At 45.6% G+C, this 17,502-nt stretch overlaps 1 protein-coding gene across 1 annotated transcript; it reads right to left on the reverse strand.

The window, feature by feature from the left end:
- Positions 1-39: 39 nt before the first annotated feature.
- Positions 40-12,480, reverse strand: Myoc (myocilin). The gene is made up of 3 exons (XM_038349276.1): positions 11,811-12,480; positions 2,646-2,771; positions 40-1,297 (listed from the first exon to the last, which is right to left on the reverse strand). Exons 1-3 carry the CDS (start codon positions 12,400-12,402, stop codon positions 513-515), a joined length of 1,503 nt encoding a protein of 500 aa, XP_038205204.1. The 5' UTR covers positions 12,403-12,480; the 3' UTR covers positions 40-512.
- Positions 12,481-17,502: the final 5,022 nt, after the last annotated feature.

The following is a 17,502-nucleotide window of genomic DNA, read 5'->3' on the forward strand; positions in this document are numbered from 1 at the left end:
GGCTTTCAAGCAAAGATTTCCACAGATCTCAAGGACAAGTAATGTTGTGTAAGATAACTTTATTTCCCAGGGCAAAGGGTTAAATGCCACCCAACTACATGCTGTCTGAAGCTTTAGAAACTGCAGTAGACGAACCCTCTCCAGGGACAGTTCTAGCCACGAGAGTGGTCCCTCTAGAACTGCCGTTGCTTCTCAAGGAGCAAGGTGACCATTCAGCTTGCAAGAACAATGGCGTCATGAAGAAACAACCATGCTTATAGCTTTTGCTCCCGATTGCTGCAAGATACAAACTTTATAAGATAAACACCCTTTTAAAAGCTGACAGAAGAGAGCATTGTATATGCAATTGTCCACGTCCCTAGGCTGCATCCCTGCCTAGTCAGGTGGTAACTCTGCACATTGACTGGGTGAACAAAGCTTGAGGAGCAGAGGGAAGCTCCATGCAGCTGGCTGCCTCTCCCTGCGGCTGCTTCACCCAGGAGCCTAACCAGGTAGGGATACGGGGGTCCTCCTCACATCTCAGAGAGCTTGATATTGTAGGTGACCATGTTGAAGTTGTCCCACGCAAAGAGCTTCCTCTCCAGGGGGTTGTAGTCAATCATGCTGCTGTACTTGTAGCGATTCTTGAACGGAATGCTCAGGGCCTTGCTGACTCCGGTGCTGGTGTCATAGGCAAAGTTGACAGTTGCCTGGGCTGAAGAGTAGCTGCTGACTGTGTACAAGGTGCCACAGATGACAAAGGCATTGGCCACGGACTGCTTACGGATGTTGGTCTCCCAGGTACGCTCAAGTTCCAGATTCTCTGGGTTCAATCTGGAGAGGACGATGGCTCCTTTGGCTTCCTTTGTGCTGTAGATGACCCAGAGGCCGTTCTCATCCACAGCTAAGTCGATGTCTGTGTAGCCGCCCCAAGCATACGGGAACTGTCCGTGGTAGCCTGCTCCAGGAATTTCCTTCTCAGCCCTCACCAGCTCGGTGTTCAGCTCATACCTGAACACAGTTCTGGACTCAGCTCCCTGGAAATAGAGGCTCCCGGCATACACCACAGCACCTGTGCTCTCCAGCGCCCGGGGGAGCACGTAAACCTTTGAAGGGTAGCCCTGCTCGAACTGGCTTATTAGACTGTACTCAAACACCTGGCGGATGCCGGTGCCAACTGTGTCAATCCTCCATGTAGTCTCCTGGGTGTATGGGTGGGCAGGCTTGGGGTCTCTCATCCATACTCCGTACTTGCCAGTGATTGTTTCGGCAGTCCTCAGAGTGACTGGCTCTCCTACCCAGACTAGCTCTCCACATCCTGATGAATTAAAAAAGAAAATAAAAAGATGCCATGTTCTAGTATCCATAAGTCTTCCAAACATAGATAGCAGGATTGTGGGAGCAGAGCAGAGAAGGTGGGGACAGAATGGATTGACATCTGAGCCCTGCCACCCTGTGAGGTGCTTAGCTCTGTAGGCCCTGGCGTTCTCATTTGTTTTTGTTTATTTTATGTGCACTGGTGCTTTGCCTGAATGAATCTGTGTGAGGGTCTCAGATCCCCTGGAACTGGAGTCATAGACAGTTGTGAGCTGCCATTCAGATGCTGAGAACTGAACCCGGGTCCTCTGAAAGAGCCGCCAGTTTTCTTAACCACTGAGCTATCTCTCCATCCCCTGACTTTCCCATTTACAAAGGGCGTTTAAAGTTCTGGGTACTGAGGTTGTTGTCAATGGACATGTGATTAGGAATGCCCAAGTGCTTGGACTAGAGAAGAGCTCAGCAAATCCCATGTGATGGGTCTGTGGGATGAATCTTGCACTCAGTGAGGAAGAAGGCTGTACTGGGCTCTGACTGTGTTTGTGATTCAGTGAGGAAGAAGGCTGTACCGGGCTCTGACTGTGTTTGCAGTTCAGCAAGGCAGAAGGCTGTACTGGGTGGGCTCTGACTGTGTTTGTGATTCTCTCCTTGAACCTGGCAGGGCTTTGTGGATGTTTATTACATTGCTCTTCATGATTTCCAAGTTGGGGTTATTTTATTTAAACAGGAAATCAGTTCATTGTGAGCATAGTCCCTGTATGACAAAGTTTTTCAAGCCTGACTTAATGGCCCACATAGTTGATACATGCATTTAAAATATCATAAAAACAGAGTGTGATTTTTTAAATATAATGAATAGATAGATGAGAATTTGAGTTTAGGGGATTCTAGATAAATCTCCATCCTTTCATGCAGGCCTTGAGTTTCCTCACCAAAGACAAACAGGGATGCTTCCCGTCAGTGACTCACACTTTCCACGCTTCAGGACTAGCGGGGATTGTGAATAACGCAGTCAATATTCCTTTCTGGAAACAGCAGACTTATTTCATGGAAATCTTGGAGAGGTACGAACCTACTTCTCCTTGATGGAACAAAGAGTATGCACAGAGATTACCTAGGCCTCCAAGGGTGGGAAGTAGGACAAAGAGGGCTTATGGGGCAAAGTTGAACTTCCTGTGCACCCATCTAGATGAGGCAGCAGAGGGGTTTTTACTTCCCTCTCCCAGCTCTGCTTAGGGAAAGTCACCTGTCTTGGCCCCTGAGTGAACAGTTGCTCTCCCCAAAGTGAACACAGAACAAGACACACAATGGCCAGGTGGGCTCAACAGGGAAGAAATCTAACTTCATACCTTTGTCTCCCTCCTTGCTCCGGGGCTGGCCAGATGGACTCCCCTTCAAAATTTGAGAAGCAGGAACCTCCGTTAACTCTGACTTCAGTTCCTGGAAGGCCATCGTGTCCAAGTTCCACTGAGAGACTATATCCACAAAAAGAGACACATAATAGTTGGCAAAGAAATGGCACAAGATCGGACTCTGTGGGGTGACAATTGATATGTTCCCAAATACTTTAAGATTTGTTTTGGGAGCCAGGTAAAGAAGATGCAGAAAGATGGAATCACATTGGCAGCTTATTGGAACTGGGGTGGTGGTTTCACTGGGATTCACTTTTCTCTTTTGTGACCATTTGGAAATGTGCATAATTAAAAAGCTTACAAATGAGAGATTGCATAGCACTCTATTTAACACAGCCTTCAATATTCAGTGCAAAATAAAATACAGCAAGAGTCTTATGTGATTTCTATAAATTCTACTAGGGAAACTGATTGCTAATGAAGTATGGTTTCAGGAGTTCAAAGACAGTCAGGTATTAGGATTCTCTTCAGTGTTTGAATTTCAGCAGCTAAGTATTCACTACAGCTGAAGGGATTTTACGTGTTCTATGTGTAAGAATACTTGTAAGAATTAGATCAACTTTAGGTTTTTAACTATGTTTTTATTTTTGCTTGTGAAACAATTACATGTACATATATTGATGGGATAAGGTGATATTTCCATATATGTATACATTGATTAGTGATCAGCTCAAAATAACTGCATATCCATCAACAATATTATTTGTTTGTACTGGGAACATTTACAACCTTTCGTAGCTATTTTGAAGTGTGCAGGTGATTGGCAGCAACTCATTAAGTTTTATATGTTCCTTTCTGAGATCAATTTGCATAAGGAAGATGTCTGAGTTTCCTCTAGAAATTCCTAGAAAAGGGAAGAGGCCACAACACAATGGTCACCATGAGCCACCACACAATGGTCACTGTGAGCCACCTTTTCCTAGTGTCAGATTCCTTACTGCTTGCACCCCATAAAAATTATTTCATATTTAGCCAAGAGGTGGTGCTGCGCACCCTTAATCCCAGCACTTGTGAGGCAGAGACAGGCGGATCTTTGTGAGTTTGAGGCCAGCCAATCTATAGAGTGAGTTCTAGGACAGGCTTCAAAGCTAAAGACAAACCCTGTGTTGAAAAAATAAAGCAAAACAAAAAAACAAAACCAACCAAACAAAAAACCTATTTTTTTTTTTTTTTTTTTTTTTTTTTTTTTTTTTGGGAGACAGGGTTTCTCTGTGGCTTTAGAGCCTGTCCTGGAACTAGCTCTTGTAGACCCTATTTCATATTTGACTGTAGGTTGGTTTACTGTTTGGTGAGAGCAAGAGCAAGATGTATATTAAGAAAAGAACTATACAACCTGTGATTTGGCAAGAAGAAAATGAGATGCCCTCTTAAGCTTCTGAGATAATAAAATGGAAAGAAAAGCATACAAGCATACAGCTAGGCATTTTCATAGATGACTTTCCTAAAAATAGCTGAAGTATTCACACAAACACAGAAAAGTGTGTGTGTGTGTGTGTGAGAGAGAGGGGGGGGAAGAGGAGAGGAGAGGAGAGGAGAGAAGAAGAGAAGATCGTTAGCTATTGATAGCCTTCCCCATAGTTAAACAAATTACTCATGGTGCCTCTAAAGACTGAATCAGGCTTTAGCACCTAGTTCTGGCCACCACTCTGTTTATCATTGGTCACCTCTTATTCCCATAGCAGTCCTAAAAGTAACCCAGTAATCCTCTTCAGCAAATGAGGAAAGCAAGGGTGGGAAGGGGAGAGAAATCTACCAAGATTTTACAACTTGAGTGTTGGGGCTGGGAGTTGAACCACTGTCTTCTGAAGTCATGGCATTTGTATCCCTTCTACTCTGGGGTTAGGGGCTCTGTCAGCTACAAATAAATGTATTGGCTCTCACAGCTGGATGCTCCCCTCTGCAAGTGCTCTGTAGAAGTGAGCACTGTTGAACCATCCCAGGAGAGGGCGCTACAGAGACACCATGGGAGGAGGAGGGTCTGCAGTTTGCCTTTGCTGGCTTATCATAAGCACTTGAGGGCATCCTAAGTTCCCTAACTCTGGTCGTGGTTCCTCGGCAACTTCAGCCTGGCAGTACACATTCCATAAGGAAGCCATAACCGCTGCCTGGAGACATTAGTGCTCTGAATGTGCCCGCCCCATCTACTTGAGGCTCTTCTGTGTGGTGCCACAGGTCCCTGGGGGCTGTCCCCACCTGCACACAGGATTTACAGCTGCTGAGGCCAGAACAAACAGTTCCACCTGCTTTCAGATGGGCAGAGATAAGTCTGAAGTCCTTCTAAGTCTGTCCAGCCTGCCTCAGCCCCTGTAGCCCCAGGCTGCCATATGGAGATTACTTATATATTTAGTTTGTTATATTTGCTCTCTTACCATTGTTAACGATTTTCACTGTGGTTAGGTATAAAGGGCTAGCATGAAGAGACAAATTTCCCTTAGAAGGGGAAGTAGAACAGAAAGTTAATAGATAGAAGGGGGTAGGGAGGATTGGGGAGGATCAAACTGGAGAGGGGTAAAGGGAGGGAATATAAGGAGGGACAGCAAAGTTTAAGGACTATCTGAGGCATTGAATGGAAACGTAACCCATTAGAAGCTTCCTGCTGTAGGCTAAGCAAATTTCACTGTCTCGAGGGTAAACATTAGAACAGAACAGTTGTTGCTCTCTGTATCTAAGATCCAGGCTGCTGTGCAGGCTCCTCTACCAATCGGACTATGTGATCCAGCCAACCTTATGGTACTTGGTCTCAGTGACAGACAGGTATGCTGTTTGAAGCCTTTGACAGGCCCCTATAGGTGAATCTCAGAAGAGACCTTTGGAATTTTAGAGCAAAACTCTATCAGCATCTGCAGACAACTATTCTCCCTTTGAAAGACAGCTCTTGGCCTGCTACTGGGCCTAAGTGGAAACCAAACATTTGACAATGGGCCACCAAGTTACCATGTGACCTGAACTGCCCATCGTGTGCTCGGTGTTATCTGACCCACCAAGTCATAAAGTAGGATGTGCACAGCAGCAATCTATTATCAAATAGAAATGGTATATATGAGATGGGACCTGAACAGGTCCTCAAGGCATTAGTGAGCTACATGAGGAAGATACACAAATGCCTGTGGTTTCTACTCCTGATACAATGCCATCTGCAGCTAAGCATTTACCTACAGCCTCATGGGGTGTTCCCTATGATTGGTTGACTGAGGAAGAGAAGATTAGGGCCTGGTTTACTGATGGTTCTGTACATTATTCAGGCTCCACCCAGAAGAGGACAGCTGCAGTTTTATAACCCCACTTCCGGTACCACTTTGTCTTAGATTTTCTATTGCTGCAATGAAATACGGTGACCAAAAAGCAAGTTGGGGAGGAGAGGGTTTATTTGGCTTACGCTTCAGTATTGCTGTTCCTCATAATTGTTTTCTAGGAGGACTTTGCCCTTGAAGAAATCATGGTGGAAACCAGTGATTGTTTTCTGTGATTGATAGAGTTGTTTTTCTGAAGCAGCCTCATAGCCTTTGCATGATGCTAGTCACAAGATGGTCCTGGCACACCTGAAACTCTTTAATTACTGGGTACTGCAAACAGTATACAATAAAGACTAAAGCAGGGCAGGAATGATGAAAAACATATAGATCAGGGATTTTGATATGAGGAACTTGTTTACTTCCCCCACCCCCAAGAAAATCTTTGGATAACCACCAATAAATATGCTTTTGAACAGGTGTTTGAAGTTCAGTTCATCAGAAGCTGGACCTTTCTGTTGCCACAGAGAGCCTAAAATTTACCTTGGAGTAACTCTCTTTCTCTGATTGTCTCACATAACACAGAACACCCAACAGCTTTCTGAATTATATACATATACAAAGGTGATTGGAATGAAATCACTAAATAATAGGGGAGACAGAGCCCCAAACAGACATCTCTCATCACCAAACAAAGCTTTACTACTGGGAATGGGTATATCTAATAGAGTTGCTGAACAAAGGAGTTTCATGGGAACCCCCAAAACAACCCAGGCTGTTGCAAAGGCTATAGGTTTCTCTCCACAAATGGATGGCAAGGTCCTATTGCTAAAAATAATACCTGTACAACACACTGCACAGAGAAGTTGAGCTGGTGACTATCTGGAGCCTTCACCCCTACTGGCTAGTGTTCTTGGGGGGAAAGGATACTCTGCTTGCTACCGAAGTTGAATAAACACTAATCCAACTACAAACCCTTTGATTTACAATGGTGTCCTGCCTGAAAGATATATTAGGGCAATAGTGGTGCAAAGCTGTGGGAGTAACCAACCAATGTCTGATTTGATTTAAGGCCCATTCCATGAGATGGACTCATCCTACACTGCTTGAGTGACCAAGAACCCTGGACTAGATAGGACAAGGACCTAGGGTAAAAATCAAATACTACTGTTCTACAAAAGAAGCATAACAATAAGACAACTCTTAACAATATTTTGCTACACTCAGATCAATACCTGACTCAGCCATCATCAGAGATGCCTCCTCCTATTGCAGATGAGAACAAATGCAGAGACCCACAGATAACCTTGGAACACTCAGCCCTAAAGGGAATGTCTCTATCAAATCCCTCCCCTCAGGGCTCAGGAACCCTGTAGAAGGGGCAGGGAGGCTGTAAGAGCTTGAGGTGATGGAGGACACCAAAAAACAAGTCCCTTTAGTTCAGCAAGACTGACATACATATGAATTCACAGAGACAAAGGCAGCATGCACAGGGCTTGCATGGGTCTGTACCAGATAGTGCCCTAGAGCTGACAAGTGCACACGTCTCATTCCTAACCCAGGAGCAATCTCTGATTGACAACTACAAAGAAAAAATTAACTTTCTCCAAGGGTGTCTCACTGAGGAAACAAACCACATGCCCAACAGTAGATAGATGACCAACAGAAAATTAACCCTCTGTCATCTTTGGCATTTTCTTATCTCAAAATGTCACATCAGGGCTTTTTTCCCCAAACATACAGTTTTTGCATATATATTATGGTTGGCAATTGTGTGTTTTTATGGGACTTCTGAACGATTTTCTTGGGGTGTTTTCATTCTGTTTATTTGTTTTGTTCTATTCTGATTTGATTTTGTTTTATATTCTATTTTATTATACCTTAGATGCCTGTCTGTATTCTAACAAGAGACAGAAAGGGGGTGGATCTGGATGAGAGGACAGGTAGTGAGTAACTAGAGGGAATAAACAGAGGGAAAACCATAGTAAGAATATATTATATGAAAACATCTATTTTCAATAAAAGAAAAAGATAATTCTGTCTGTTAAACTTCCCTGGCTTAATGTACTATATGGCTTCTGCATCCTCACTGGGCCCAGACAGTGACTGGCGGCTTCAGGAGAGCCGCTGAGCTCTTGTAGAGTGACCCCCACCTGCGGCAGAGTTCAGGCTCCAGATGGTTGCCCAGCTCACCCACACAGCACAATCACCCATCAGATCTGCTTCCAGAGAGGCAGAGGCACAGGGCTATGGAGTTCTGTTCCCATCCTCATCCCACCATGTCCCACCCCACCGTTGGGAGCAGGAGACCTCAGCTCTGGCTCACTTCCTGTCTTCCCCCCTGATCTTCACCCCGCCTCATGCGCTTTCCTTGTGGTAAACAAGAATCGTAGTAACACAGAATATTAAGGAAAGGTTTCCAGAAGCCACTTGGTTCATTTCCAGTTGGCAGGTGCCGTGGTTGGATTAGGAACCTCTTGGTGCCCTCATGGTCATCTCAGCCAGGAGCTCTGGCAGCATTCAGAATCCCCCGGGAGAGCCATCTGGCAAGTCTGCTAAAGGAAGGCATGGAAGTTTTGTGTGAAGGGACCTGGGTCGAGCCAGAAGTTGTAGTTTCATTTAGCTCTGCCTTGTCCCAGCTCTGGGGCTTTGGGCAAATGAGTCAGCCTCCAGAGCCCCAGTATTGTGAGCTGTACAAATATATCAGGTTGTTTTTGAAGATTATACAGGAACCATAAATAAAATAGTCCTGAATAAGGATGTGTCCAAACTCTGATTTTTCTGGAATGTTTAAATCACCAACATTTCATTTTAAAAATAGAGGGGGTCGTGAAAATAACAGGTATTGTATTGTGTCAGATATTTGAAGCTCTCGAGTCTTTTATTTTTGTTTTTTATCATTTTGAGATTCAATCCTTCCATCATGAAAAGCTTTTGAGACTGTCCTTAACCTTATACTTTAGGGGAGCTGGACCTATGGATTCAGCCTGTTAGTTTGCCAATGCAAACGGCACTGTAAAATTTTTGTAAATATTTTTTATTACTGTGAAAAACAGTCAATGTGATTTAAATGAAGAGAATGGGTTGAAAGGATGCCATGATGTTTCCAGGTTCACACAAACACTTTAGAGAAGTAAAAATTACCGATCAGCCTGTTTGTTAGTTGTCCTGGGTGCTGTCTTTAGATCCAGGGTCTGCTGAAGGGAGACTTTATGGTAAGTATGGTTTAAATGACTGCATGACATTTGCACATAGTGGTAGAACTCAAGCAGAGGCAAACATTACAATCACACTTCTTCCCCTGGGTGGCCACTCTGCCAACTGTGGCCCAGGCTGCTTCCTCCTCTTATCTCAACCCAAGGTCCTGCTGAACACCTCTGGTACTCAACCCTTTCCTGCCCACCTTGCCCCAGCAGTTGCTATGGCAACCTGATTCTTCAGAGGTATCACTCGCTAGGACCACATCAGCTCCCTGCCCAGGCTTCTCTGGCTGTGTACGAGTTCTATGAGAACCAGCTTGGCATCCTATTCCTCATGGATGGGGAACTGTCAGATCCAGGAATAAGTGTTCCCTGGGGCTGAGTTTCTGTTCCCCATGGTGAACAATTTGATGAGGCCCCTTCTTTCCATTTCCAATTTTTTATTCCTCGAATCACTTTCGTAGGTTTTTGTTGTTGTTGTTGTTGTTGAGAGTGTGACTTCGTTCATGTCTGAAAGCTGCTTATAATGCTTAGTGATGATTTTCTCCCCCTGCCCTCTCAGAGCCCAGATGAAGTCTTAGCTACCACAGGGCAGCTGCCCAGCCCTCAGCCCCTGAGCTCCTTAGGGCCTCACTTTTCCTCCATTGTCAAATTCAGAATTGGATCTCTTCCAGTTTAAATATAAATATTTAACCATATAATCGTTAATGGGAGGAGTGCAACAGAATATACATGGTGTAAGAACTGAAGTGGGCACTGCCTGGGAAGGCAGGCATCAGGAGGGGTCCAGGGAGGGCAGTAGTTGGGGAGGGAGCTAGGTTTTTAACACTATAATAGCATATATTAAAAAGACCATGAACACCCATGATTTTGTATGCGAACTTAAATTTCAATAACAGGAAAAATCATTCCTGTTTTTGTAGTTATTCATTTGTATCCCACGACAATGATCACAGTGTGAAATCTTTGCCATGTTGTGGATAAGAAACAAACGCTGAGAGCGAGATAGCTTGTCTCCTGCCAGGCTTAGCATAGAAAGCGTGTACTCCATCATGTTATTTTGGAGATTGTCAACCCTGGAAATGTGGCAGGATACTGCGCTCCCCATGCACTGTTTATTGGGTCCAGCTCATGAGTTAGTTACTCATAAACGGTGGCCTCTCTCTCTCTCTCTGAGAGTAAAGTGCATAGTTTCTGATAGCTTGGCTCTAAGGCTCGAGCACATACATGGTTTGGATAGAGTCCCTCATAACTACGATATTACCTGAGAATGCTAATATCATGATCTTCTAATAATTACTCCCTATCAGAGTTCCCCAGTCATCTCAACCCCACCCCTCCTGTAACTGTCCCCTATCCATGCAGGAGCTGATTAAGGATGTGCACCCATTTGGTTATCAGGTCTTTTATTAGACCGCTTTATCTAAAATGAACCCTTCCCCTCATTCTCATTATTTTTTGACATTAACTGCTTTGAGGGATCTAGATAAATTGTTCCACATCTGAATTTGTCATCTCATGAAACAGGTGACCGTTTGGGAACAAAACACTCACAAAAAGTGACAATAAAGATACATAGAAAACAAAATACTGTTTTCCAGCCATTAAGAATAGCGTGCCCATTCCTTAGTCCACCCAAAGACCCATCTTCAAGCAGGAGCCAGGACAAATGGAAAATGCTTCAGAGCTATCTGGGGAAGGCAGGCATTCTTTGATTCAGCAACAAAAGGCAAAATTTCCAAAGCCACACACCAAGGGACCTGATAGAGAAATTGTTTCCTCTTTATTTATCAAGGTAGGAGATTTAAAAATAGAACACCATCAGGCATGTTGGTGTATGTACACCTTTAATCCTAGTACTCATGAGGCAGAGGCAGGTGGATCTCTGAGTTCAAGGCCAGCCTAGTTTGCAGAATGAGGTTTTAGGACAGATGAGGCTTCACAGAAAAAAACGTATCTCAAAAAACCATATAAACTAATAATGGCCTTGAAAAATCATATAAATTGGGGCTGGAGAGATGGCTCAGTGGTTAAGAGCATTGCCTGCCCTTCCAAAGGTCCTGAGTTTAATTCCCGGCAACCACGTGGTGGCTCACAACTATCTGTAATGAGATCTGGTGCCCTCTTCTGGCCTGCAGGCATACATGCAGACAGAATATTGTATACATAATAAATAAGTATTTAAAATAAATATTTAAAAACATATAAATTAATAATGATAATGATGATGACAATAATAGTAATAATAACACTGAATTTCACTGTACAAATCATTTGGCATTTCATAAATAGAAGCCAAAAATTTTGGTAGGAATAACAATTTCCGAGAAAAAATTTTGGAAAAGGGGGCAGGGCACAGCTGGCCATTTTCTACTGATTGTTCACCATATAGCTTCCCTCTGGCCTTGTGTTTCTCATTTGGCTGCAGGGAGTGATACCTTTGTCATGAATGGGCACAAGAACTCAGATCCACTGACCTAAATAAGGAGCCAACTTGCTAGAAACATGCGAAAGTGTTTGCTTTGCTCACCTTGAGGCTGTTGTTGTGTGGTGGGCCTGCCATTTCAGAGAGAAAAGGCAAAACAGAAAGAGAAGCCCGGGAGCCCTGTAACGGGTCACTAGCAAGCATGCCACCGTCTGGGTTGGGTAAACCCTCCACCCTGAGTTCTTACCTTCCCTGGAGCCAGGCAGCATGTCCTGAGGTGAGTGTTGGGTTGAGGGACACTGACTCCTCCTCAGCCTTGCTACCTCCTGGCTGCTGCCTTCCAACCTCCTGGCCAGAGCTTCATTTTCTTGTTCCAGTTGCCTCTTCTCCTCTTCTAGAGCTGACTTGTCTCGTAGAAGATTGTTATAGGCCACCTCCAGGTCCCTGGTTTGAGTCTCCAGCTGATCCCGTTCCCTCCTCAGGGCAACCAGCTGGCCCTGTAGCCCCTCGTGGGCCTCCTTGGTTCCAGTAGCCTGGCCCAAGGTCAGCTGGTGGAGGAGACTCTCCAGGGAGCTGAGCCGGGCTTTGGTGGACACCAGCTCTGCATGCTGGATGCCGCTGTCTCTCTGAAGGTCTTGGATGGCCTGGTTCTCCCCAGGGCAGCTGGATTCAGTGGGGCTAGCCACAGTGAAGGTGTACTGGCATCGGCCACTTCGATCATTGGCCTTTCGTAACTGTGCTGTCCTGGCCCCCAATCCCCATACCAGGCAGGCCAGAAACAACAGCTGGAGAACTGGCATCTTGGGACCACAGCTGCAGCAACATGCACAGAGGGACATTGGTTGGGGAGGCTGTGTGAGTTTCTTCTGGAAAGTTCTGCTGCAAGGTATCTGGATGGGTAGCCCTGCTGGCTCAAGCCTGAGGTCCAAAGGTTTATATGTCCTAGGGAGCCAGCTCTGGACGGAGGGAGAGGTGACCACGTGAAGCTGGGTTGGGCCAGTCACGGTGGGGGGTGTGAGGGGTGAGGGTGGGGCAGGAGGGGGTGGTTACACTCACTGTCAGCAAGATTCTTAGGAAATAAAGGCTATTTTGAATTTATCTTTTGGAACTCCCACTGAATGGACCCCACATTTAATAATACCCGCTATGTTTCTAGCCTGTTTGGATGTACATGTGTGTTTATGCCCACCTCATCTGACAGGAGAAGCTGGCTGTGTGCTTGCTTGGACGGGGATATGTGTTTCCTTGGGGACCCCACCCTTGTCTACTCACTGTGGAAGGAACTGAGGAAACAGATGAGCCTGAGAAGACATAGCCTGTAGCAGAGACAGAGACAAAGAGGAGCCTGAAGAAGAGGCTAGCGCCCACAGGCTCCAGGCTCCCACAGAGGAGCTGAGAGCAGGATTCTTCCTCCATACTAGGTTCAGAATAAATATGTGGACATCACTAGAAAAACTTTCTACCGACAGCCTCTTGTCTCAGGAATCTGTGCCAGCGCTCTGGACCAGGTTTTATGACCTGTGTGCCCACAGAAGCCTCCAGGTGAAACCTGTGCAGCCATCTCTAAAGAACTTTTCCAATGTATAAAATATAAAGAATCAAAGTAACACATGATACCAAGTTTACAAATATGAAACTATTTAAACACATGAAATATATGCTGTATGACATATTCAGTATAAGGTCTGATTTCAACATTCTTTTGAGTATATACAATATTTCATGAGACCCTATCAACTGTAATATAGGGATGAAAGCATGCGCTGTTAGAACTTCAGGCTTGTGGTTACATGCATGATTAGATAAAATAACTGAGAGAGAACGATGTGAAGACAAAGATGTGATTTATTTACCAGTTCAGATTCATGGGCTGAAATCTAATAATACCTGCTTTTCAAAGAGAGCCAGCTACTTTGAAGGTGAGGTATGAGGATTGTTTAAGTGTAAAAAAGACTTCAGGGCCAACTGGGGAACAGAAGGACACTTCCTCTTCTAAAAAACAAAGAAATAAACAAACAAAAAGCAGATGGTAAACAACCAAGACACAAACACACAAAACACACACACAAACATACACAACACACAACACACACACACACACCTTCCTCCAAAAGAAACCCCAAAGGGAGAAAACAACAACAACAAACCTAGCAGGGGTTGCCAAGTACCAAGTACTGTAGAAAGTTCATGCGAGTCAGTACGTGAGTGGCAGCCTCATGAGAATATTAAAAACCGGTTACATATATGTTTACAGTATGTATATATATGGCGAGTCGTGAGTGCAAGCACACATGTGCCATGTTGTGCACGTGGAGGTCAGAGGATGACTTCTGGGGCCGGCTCTCTCCTTCCACTTTGGGGACTGGGGGTTGAACTCTGGCTTGCACAGTAAGCCCGCTCCCCTGCTGTGCCGTATCACTGGCCCCCTTGTGAGTACCTTAAGCTTTGCATCTGAGCAATTTCAGGTTATCAGATACCAATAGCATCTTCAATACTTGCGTAATAAATATTTCCGATGTCCCCTGGCAGACTGACCTGAAGACTGACCAAGGACATCTTGCTCTCAGTATATTCCTGTGTGGGTGGGGGTGGGGGGGGTCTGTACGTGTTCCTCTGAGTGGGTTCACACGCGTGTGGACAGGTGTGCATCGGAGGCCAGAGGCTGGAGTCAGATCTTCTATCAGCCCCCACTTTAGTTTTTGAGACGGTCTCTCACCAAACCTGGGGTTCGCTGATTTGGCTAGATTGGCTGGCCAGCGAGCACCAAGTACCCTTCTGCCCCTGCCTCCCCAGCGATGAGATTGCTGGTATGTTCCTGGCTTTTGGTGTCGGTGCTGGTGATCAGTCTCAGGCCGCCATGCTTGCATAGCAAGCCTTTTACCAACTGCGTCATCTTCCTTACCCGCTAAACTGCTATTGTTCAGGGCTTCTAAAGTTCAACCTGAGCCTGAGACGCTGATGAACGTCTGCTTGTTTACTGCTGGCTAAACAGCGCTGTTCTCGCTTCGTAAGTCAGAGTCACTGAAAATGATTTTTTCAGAAATTATGTAGTCAGCAGGGATGAAATTCAAATCTGTTTGCCTTTCCTCTTAGAGAAGTTTCTTTCTTCTGAAAGGACTAAGGTTGTTCTTGTCCTGCCAGCTGCATGGAAGGAAAAAAATTCTGGGAAAGAAAAATATAAGTAAGAGGACCGCCTGACTTCAAAAGGAGTAACGCTGCTCTGGAGTAGGGCTTCTGACTTCAGAGGATTTTCCTTCCACAGCACAGCTTGTGGTGCAGCATCCACACTTGTCCCGGCCTTTGCAAACAGCTCGCATCGCCCTGCGTTGAATCTCTGTCCCTTTCACTCACCATCTATCCCCCCTCGTCACCTGTAAGCTGGGAGCTACTGTGTTGCAGCTCAGGCCTTGTCCGGTTGTGTGAGACCTGGTCGGAGTGAAGTGAACGATGGTCTCTGCATTTCCACTCATTCCGACCCTGTTTGTGAATACTGGGCACAGACGCCTATTGGTTCTCTGCTGTCTTTCTGGTTCCTGGCAGATGCATATGCTTAGGGGAAGAGTGTGGGGGTCTCTGCTGTCGAATCTGCCTTTTTCAGTTATTCTGGCTCTCCACCATCCTCTCTCCCCGACCTAGGGTGGTAGGTAGGGGCTGATGTCCACATTCTTCAGCCTTCGTCAGCCGACCTTCACCACTTCACTGCTCAGTGGTTTGAGCTCAGCCAAAGTTCCCAGTTCCCAGCTTCTCCTCACACAGAGAGCTGGGGCCACAGGCCTCTGATGTGAGCAAACTGAAGCCAGGAAAGAGTGGGTCTTGTTCAGAGCCACACAGCCCATGAATAGGAGAGCCAGAAGGCAACCCGACTCTCTCGATTTCTAAGCTTCACCTTCTCATATCTACCACGTCAGAAAAGCGACCCCTTGCCTAGAAGTCATGAGACAGGGCAGTCATTTCTTCTGTGAACCAATGCTCTAGGAAATGAGTTTGCTTCCTCTATCCCCAGTAAATGAAAGCCTTCCATGCTGGAAGAATCACACAACACCCTTGAGCTTTTAGTCAGTGACAGTGGAACTGCATCCTTTCACGAGGTAGAACCGTTCTCTATGCACAGCAAAGGGCTCTCTGGGAGAAACAGGAGCCGCTGCTCCCACCAACTGCAGTGAACATCTGGTGAGATTTAGCCTGCCCTTTTCACCTTCCTGTCACTCCTGGCAAGCCAGTGACCCCACTCCCTGCAGTCCCCACCTCCTGGATTTCTGGACATGGAGACTGATTGAGGAAACATTGTCTGTTCCAAATTTTCAGTTAGACTATATTTCATTTCCATTTCCTCTCTGGGGCCAGGAGCCAGGAGGGAGGAACCAGGAGCCATGAGCCAGGAGCCAGGGAGTCTCCAGCTCAGACATGCCAGGAAGATGCTTATGAAGTGTGTCAGGCAGCTGCAGCCTAGTTGTTATTCAAAACGTTTGAAGGGAGCGTGCCTGAAGAGGTGGAGGCATCAGGGGCCTCTAGGGAGGTGACATCATTCAGGGGTGTCTTGTACAACCCTTCAAGGTTGTACCTGCGTCCCCACTCGAACCCCTGCTTTTTTTAGCGGTGGCTTTAAATTGGTTGGCTACTGGGGTCTCTGGGTCTCCTTCATGCAAATGGTGGGCTAGTACTGTTGATTTTCTTCCTTTTCCTGTTGCTGTGGTAAAATAGCCTAGCAAAGGTCACTTAAGGGGGAAGACGTCTAATTCAGCTCACAGTTCAAAGGTACGGGCCATCATGCTGGGGGAAGCCAAGACAGTAGGGTTTTAAAGCAATCGATTACATTGCATCTACAATCAAGAAGCAGAGAGCAGCCAAGCATGGTGGTACATGCTTTTAATCCCAGCACTCAGGAGTCAGAGGCAGATGGATCTCTGGGCCTTCCAAGCCAGTTTGAGCTACATAATAAGTTCCAGGCCGGCCAGGTCTACATACTGAGACTCTGTCTCAAAAACAAAATAAAACAAAAACAACAACAACAAAATATCATCAAAAGCAAAACAAAGCAAAGTAAGAAGCAGAGATCAATGAATGTTTGCTTGTGCTTATCTTACTTTCCCCTTTGTACAAAGTCCAAGGTCCTAACCTGCGGAATGGTACCACTGATGGTGGGCCATCTCACTTCAGTTAATTTAAACAAGATAATTCCCCGTAGGTATTCCCAGAGGCTAAGAAAATTTAGGTAATCCCTCACAGGTGTGCCTTGAGGCTTATCTCCTAGGTTATCCTAGATAATGCCCAGTTGATAACACTACCCATCATGACTAGTTGCTCAATAAACTTTCAAGGTTGCATGGTTGGATGGATGGATGGATGGATGGATGGATGGATGGATAGATGGATGGATGGGTGGGTAGATGGATGGATGGATGGATGGATGGATGGATGGATGGATAATGGATGGATGGATGGATGCTGACTGAGTCATGCAGAAGGTATGGTGGCCTATGTCTATAATCCCAACACTGAGGCAGAAGGATTGTGAGTTGAAGGCCAGACTTGGCTATGAAGTAAGTTATAGGCTGGTCTAAGTCACATAGAAGGAGCTTGTCTCAAAAATCAAGATGATGTGAGATGATGTAGTGAGGAGCAGCGGGCTGCGTTCCTGCCGCCCGGCTCCTGGCCACCTGGCTTAAAACCCGAAATAACAACACACAAATTGTATTCTTTTAAATACTGCCTGGCCCATTAGTTTCAGCCTCTTATTAGTTAATTCTCACATCTTGATTAACCCATTTCTAATAATCTGTGTAGCACCACAAGGTGGTCACTTACTGGGAAAGATTCAGCATGTCTGACCTGGTGGCTGGCTTTATGGCGACTGTCTCAGAGAGGAGAGGCATGGCGATTGCCTGAGGTGTCTGCCTCACTCCCAGCATCCTGTTCTGTCTACTCCACCCACCTATGTT

The sequence above is a fragment of the Arvicola amphibius genome, chromosome 12 (genome assembly GCF_903992535.2).
Source record: "Arvicola amphibius chromosome 12, mArvAmp1.2, whole genome shotgun sequence".
Taxonomy (NCBI): Eukaryota; Metazoa; Chordata; class Mammalia; order Rodentia; family Cricetidae; genus Arvicola; species Arvicola amphibius.